This window comes from Physeter macrocephalus, unplaced genomic scaffold (genome assembly GCF_002837175.3).
Source record: "Physeter macrocephalus isolate SW-GA unplaced genomic scaffold, ASM283717v5 random_610, whole genome shotgun sequence".
Taxonomy (NCBI): domain Eukaryota; kingdom Metazoa; phylum Chordata; class Mammalia; order Artiodactyla; family Physeteridae; genus Physeter; species Physeter macrocephalus.
In genome coordinates, this window is record NW_021145891.1 from 1 (window position 1) to 6,535 (window position 6,535).

At 59.4% G+C, this 6,535-nt stretch overlaps 1 protein-coding gene across 1 annotated transcript; it reads left to right on the plus strand.

Annotated features, from left to right (window-relative positions):
* Positions 1-122: 122 nt before the first annotated feature.
* LOC102990704 (lipolysis-stimulated lipoprotein receptor) lies at positions 123-5,410 on the plus strand (the record flags this gene model as incomplete). Its single annotated transcript, XM_028485917.1, has 6 exons — positions 123-639; positions 3,713-3,874; positions 4,025-4,084; positions 4,184-4,315; positions 4,557-5,185; positions 5,280-5,410. Coding segments are annotated over 6 exons (1,536 nt in total), but the record flags the coding sequence as incomplete, so codon positions are not given.
* Between the last annotated feature and the right edge of the window lie 1,125 nt (positions 5,411-6,535).

Sequence of the window (6,535 nt, forward strand, 5' to 3'; positions counted from 1 at the left end):
CTAAACGCCGCTCGCTCAGACCCCACTAATAACGCCGCCTGACTCCGACTCCGGGGCATCTAGTGACGTGGCTCTGGGCCGTGGGGTGGGCTGGGCTGGCTGACGAGGGGCCTGGGGTGTAGGCAGGGGGCTCCTGTGACTGGTGCCTGCAGTGCTCTTCTGGGGGTCGGGATCTGGGCAGCTGGCTCTCTGTCCGCTCTCAAGGCTACAGCCTATCTTGCTCTGGCCGGGTCGCCTTGCGTTCACTGCCTTGTCCAGATGAGCCTGGGGCGAGTTCCCTAACTTTGGGGCCGGCCTGGGTTGTAGAGGAGCGGGCGCCCCTCTGCAGCTGCGCCCCAGCCCCTGGTGTGGAGACTCCAGCGAGGGCTGCAGCTTCCCGGAGAGCTCTGCAGACGGCCCCTGCCCCACCCTCACTCCGCACTGCCCCCGGCGCCCGCATCCCTGTCCCCTCCCCGGCCTCCCAGCTCAGGGCCGGCTCTTGTCTCTCTGCAGACTGGCTGTTCGTGGTCGTGGTCTGCCTGGCTGCCTTCCTCGTCTTCCTCCTGCTGGGCATCTGCTGGTGTCAGTGCTGCCCCCACACCTGCTGCTGTTACGTCAGGTGCCCCTGCTGCCCCGAAAAGTGCTGCTGCCCAGAGGCCCGTAAGTGCCCCTCACCCCTCACCTGTCCTCCCCCACTCGGCCTCCCTCCTGAGTCCAAGGAGAGGACGTGGCTGTCTGCCTGCCTCCCAGGACGGTGCCACTTACCGGTCTGGAGGTTTTTGGCCCTGAGGCATGTGGGTTCTCGGCTCCCCGACCCGCACTCCCTGCGTTGGAAGGCAAAGTCTTAACCACTGGACCACCAGGGAAGTCCCGGTCTGGAGGTTTTGAGGGGAGCAATTTGGGAGAAAGTGGGCCAAGGAGGACCTGCTGTTTTAGATTATCATTTACATACTTCAGCTCTTCACTTATTTTTTACTTTTCATTTATTCTGAGTTTTTCCTTTTGAAAGTATAATTTATGCACATGGTAAAAAAAAAAAAAAAATTCAAATAGTACAAAACATTATTCACCGGAAAGTAAAACTCCCTTTAAAAACAAAATCTTGGGGACTTCCCTGGTGGTCCAGCGGTTAAGACTCCACGCTTCCACTGCCGGGGCACATATTTGATCCCTGGTTGGGGAACTAAGATCCCACATGACACGTGGGGTGGCCAAAAAAAAAATAAAAAAATAAAAACAAAATCTAAGTGAAAAAAAGTGAGAAACCAAACAAGGTTTACAGCCCCAGCAAATTTAAGCATCTTTTTAACAACCCACATCCACACAAGCACTCCGGATTTCCCACGGATGCCATTTAAGGACACATCCAGTGCCTCAGAGTGGGTACGTGCAGGCCTGGGATTAGACGTGGGCCCAGAGATGGAGGGAGAAGCAGCAAACAAAACGGGGGTGGAAAGGAAGAGAGAGTCTCCCTCCTCCAGCTGCCCCGTTCCCCTTCCTCAGGGACCTCAGCACTGCTGGTTCCCTGGTTGCCTTCCAGAGAGCATCTGGGTGAACCAGCACCTCTGCACTCAGTTGTTGGGAAGTTCACGTGACTATTTTCATCAACTCTGACGTGGAAGTTTACACTGGCTACTTTCTTATATTCAGACATATCTGCTCTCTTGTTCCTTGTATTGAAAGTGGGCCGTGAAAGCTTACTTCCCTACTAGTTCTTAGTGAGGACACTTCACCTTTTCCTTCATCATTGTCAAGTTCACCATATCTTTAGTTGCTGAACAGATGATGTTGGTAGATAGAAATAAATAACTTTACGTGTTAGGAGCACCTAGAGTATGGGAGACCAAAAGAGGTACAGACCTGCCCCTCTCCTGGCACCTGCTGATTTCTAGGCCAAGGTGGTGGAAAGAATTACCCATGTAGCTCAGATGGCTGTGTGTTGGCATCCTTATATTTTAAGGTTCCCACGTGCCGTAACTCCAGTGTAATATGGTCCAGGTAAAATCATAGGCATTCGTTGCAAGGTTGGGCAGGTGGAGGTTTGAGGCCTGGCTGGACACCTTACCTGTTGGGAAGCCCAGTGAATGACCTCCCCTCTCAACCCCAGTTTCCTTCTCCGTAAAATGGGGCCATGGTAGAGCCCGCTGTACAGGGTGAGTTGGGATCCGGTGAACTGGTGTGTCCCGCATTAACTGCAGGGCTTGACCTATGTAGAGTGCTCCCCGCCCACTAGCTGTTGTGCATTGCTGCTGTCAGCGTTGGTAAATCAGAGCCCTGCCACTCACACCATGTGACCTCAGACGAGCCGCTGGTTTCCTTCTCTGCAAGGTCCCGCCGTCACGGGGGCGTCGTGAGCATCAAGGGAGCACTGTGTATGCAGGCCCAGCACGGGGCCACATCTCAGTCCATGCTGGCTAACGTTACGGTCACTGAACTCAGCAGTGGGCAACCTGCTTCATTGCGGCCCTGCAAAAAGAAATCCACTGCTCTCTGGAGGCCTGTGCTGCCCATCCCCTCTCCCTCTCATCATTTTTAGTGAGAGCTTCTTGCTTATTGCTCGGGCAGTGGGTGTTGGTCATTTCACAGGTCGGGTGGAATCCCCAAGGGCTGCAAACAAGTTCACAGTTACCCCACTAATTAAGGCTGGGACCAGGACTGCAAATGCCAATCCCAGGGCCCCATTTCCTTCATCCTGAGACCCTGTTACCCCAAACCGAGGTTCTATTAACTCCCTGCCGGATGCCCTGTTGTTTCTGTCACAGCTACAGTCGTGCTGAGCTGTCCTGGAGCAGCATCTCCTACAGTTAATTATAAAAGGGCACATCAGCTGAGCTGCTGAAGGGCTTCTTCAGGGCTGGGTGGGGTGGGGCTGAGCACTGAGGCTTCTGCTTCCCAACTGAATCAGAGGTGAAGGGAGCTTTCTGAGCCCATCTCCCCACTCCATCTTCCTGTTGGGAGTCCCGGGGAGGAGGTGACTTGCCCAGGCCCAGGCCCATGACTTTTGCCTCAAAGCAGCCACCAGAACCCAACCTCTTGCCTGGGGAGGAAGGTGGCAGGGAGAGGAGGAGGATTTGCCCTTGAGCTGTCAAGCCTAGAACCAGGCGGGGGTGGGATGGGTGCGGCCCCCAAGTGGGAAACACTAGAGGAGACGCTTTGCTGCTTGGCTGAGGCAAGCGAACGCTGAGGCTCCCACGATCCTGCCTCAGACTGAGTCCCATCACATTTGGGTCTGCAAGACCCTGTGGGGAGGACCAAGCAGGCGTGAGAGGGGAGCAGGCATGGGATTCTTCCCGCAAGATGATCCATTTTTCTAGAGCAAGGGTTCAGTTGCCAAAGGGAATACTTGTTTTCCAGCTTGTGGGCTTTATCTATAGGGCGCCTCTGCCCCTGTTGCTTTGTAGGAATGCAGGTCCAGGGTGGCCGCATCTTGTGATAAGCTGGCAGGACAGTTTGATGTAAAACCTTGTCAACTGTCTAAAACATACTGGCCTACCAGATCGGGGCCGCCGGCTGCCAATATGCAGCCCCCATCCTGAAACTTCTGTGAGGAGTGGCACAGGAGGTGTGGACTCAATGAAGCTGATGTCCTCTAACCTCAGGGACCCTGCAGAAACCAACCAAGCACCTAGGGAAGCTCCTCAGCCTGGGGTGGGTGTGGGGACGGGGGGAGGTGGGGTGGGAAGAAGACATGTGGCCACTGGGGGCCTTCTCATGCTATGTGTGTCCTCCCCAGTGTATACTGCAGGCAAAGCTGCCACCTCAGGCGTCCCAAGCATCTACGCCCCCAGCACCTATGCCCACCTCTCCCCTGCCAAGACCCCGCTGCCCCCAGCCATGATTCCCATGGGCCCTCTGTACAACGGGTACTCTGGAGACTTCGACAGGAATAGCTCAGGTGAGGTCGGGGGGAGCCAGGAGCAGCTGGGGCAGGGGGTAGGCTGGGTATTTGGCCATTAAGGGGTCTGAGGCTGGAAGGAGGGATTGGGGGCAGAGGAGAGGGGGCTGGGAATGCAGGGTTTTGCTCCTGACAGCCAGTCTCCCCCAGTTGGTGGCCACAGCTCCCAGGTACCCCTGCTTCGTGACACAGACAGCAGCGTGACCTCTGGTGAGAACCAATCCTTATGAGGTTGGACATGCCTATAGGGGAGGGGGCTGGGTCAGCATCCAACCTCCCGAACTGATCACCTCCAACTCCTGTCCCTAGAAATCCGTAGTGGCTATAGGATTCAGGCCAACCAGCAGGACGACTCCATGCGGGTTCTGTACTACATGGAGAAGGAGCTGGCCAACTTTGACTCTTCTCGACCTGGTCCCCCAAATGGCCGTGTAGAGCGAGGTGAGGAGCCTTGGGGTCTGAGGGATTCTTGCAGGGGTTGGGGGAAACATGACTCCCTGATACCTGCTCCAAATCCTGGACACAATCCCTCATTCCCTACCATGGCCACAGTGAAGTGTATGATCATCACTAAACAGATGAAAAGCCTAGGACCCCCTTGAGAGTATGAGCCAAGTGGGTGACATTGCTGGACCACAGGGCTCCTGACCTCCTCCCACCAGTGACACCTTCCTTCCCATAGCCATGAGTGAAGTCACCTCCCTCCATGAGGACGACTGGAGATCCCGGCCTTCCCGGGGCCCTGCCCTCACCCCGATCCGGGATGAGGAATGGGGTCACCACTCCCCCCGGAGTTCGAGGAGGTGGGAACAAGAGCCCCCCCTGGACCGGCCAGGGAGTGGCTGGGGGGCCGGGCGGCCCCGAGCCCGTTCTGTGGACGCTCTAGATGACCTCGCCCGGCCCGGCTCCACTGAATCAGGGAGGTCTCCCCCAAGTAGTGGGAGGAGAGGCCGGGCCCGTGCACCCCCCCGAAGCCGCAGCCGTGATGACCTCTACGACCAAGACCAAGACGACTCAAGGCACTTCCCACACTCCCGGGATCCCTACTATGATGACTTCAGGTCTAGAGGCCGCCCTCATGCTGACCCTAGGGCCCGCTACCACCCCTCCCGGGACCCTCCAGATGATGGCTCCAGGTCTGGGGACCCCCAATATGATGGGCAGCTACTAGAAGAGGCCTTGAGGAAAAAGGGGCCAGCGGAGAGGAGGAGACCTTACAGGGAGGAAGAAGAGGAAGCCTACTACCCTCCAGCGCCTCCCCCTTACTCTGAGACGGACTCCCAGGCCTCACGGGAGCGGAGGCTTAAGAAGGTGAGTGAATGGCCCTACCTGGCTCTAAGAGCCTTCCTGGACCCTCTTCTCCAGTCCTCCCCAGCTCACATCCTTCTTTCTTTTTCCCTTGCAGAACTTGGGCCTGAGTCGGGAAAGTTTAGTCGTTTGATCTCAACGTTTTGTATGTAACTTTTGTACTTTTTTTTAAATTTGAGGAATTATCGATGATCTTCTCCTAAGACTAATAAAACTTATGATCACAAGCCCTAAGTCTGGAGGGAAGCGTTTGTTTTGCTGCGCGAGGTGGGGAGCCCGGACAGCTGCTGTGTGTGTCTGCAAAAGGCCGCATGTCCAGTTCTCTTTTGGGACTTACGTCCCGATCCAGGAGGAAGGGACCAGCTCTGCCTTCTCCGTCGCTCGGCGGCCAGGAATACGTGACCCACGCTGGCTCCGCCCCGCCCTGCGTGCGCGCCCCCGGCCCCGCCCAGATGTGCGCATGCGCCTCGGGCCCCCGCCTTCGCGCACCAGAGCGCGGACGCCGGGGGCGCGCGTGCGCGCTCCTCTCCCCTTCCACCCCATCCACCCCTCCCCCCCGACCTACTTTTCTGTCTCCAAACCCCGCCGCCTGCCTCGTTCCCGGCGACCAGAGCCCCTCCTCCGCGTTCCCCGGCGTTCCATCCGGGCCCGCGTTCCACTCGGGCAGCCCGCCGGCGGGTGCCGGGGCGGCGGCCGCGGCGGCGGCGACGGCGACCTCGCGCCCCGCCGACACTCGGGCCCGCGCGCCCGCCCTCCATCGGAGACAGACAGCGCGCGCGCTCCCCGGGGGCTGCCCTCCCCCTGCGCGCGTCGGCCCCGGGCTCGCGCCGCCGCCGCCGCGCGCGCGCAGCTCAAGTAAAGGAGGAAAAAAAAGGGGGAAAAAATAGAAAGCGGCGGCGGCGGCTGCAGCAGCGATCCGCCGCCGCACTGGGCCAGGCCGGGCGGCGGACGCGCGAGCCGGCGACCCAGGGGAGAGGCTGAGGCCATCCAGGGCGGGCCGGGTTAAAAAACAAAGTCGCGGCGGCGGCGGCTACTCAGGGAAGGAGGCCCGAGGGCCGCGTAGAGCGGGCGGGGGGCGGCTGCACTGCGTCCCGGAGCCTAGAGCCGCCGGGAGCCGGCCGGCGGGCGAGAGGGCGGAGGCGGCTGCAGGAGCAGCGGCGGCGGCGGCGGCGGCGGCGGCATCTCCTCCTCACATGACCCCACTGTTTGTCCCCGTGATCAGCGCGAGCGGCTCCCGTGTCTCCTCCGTCCCCTCCTGCCGCGCGGCGTGAGCGCCGGGCTCGGGGCCCCCCCGGCCGCCCGCCCCCTCCCCTCCCCTCCCTCCCCTCCCCTCCCCTCCCCCCCGGGCCCGGC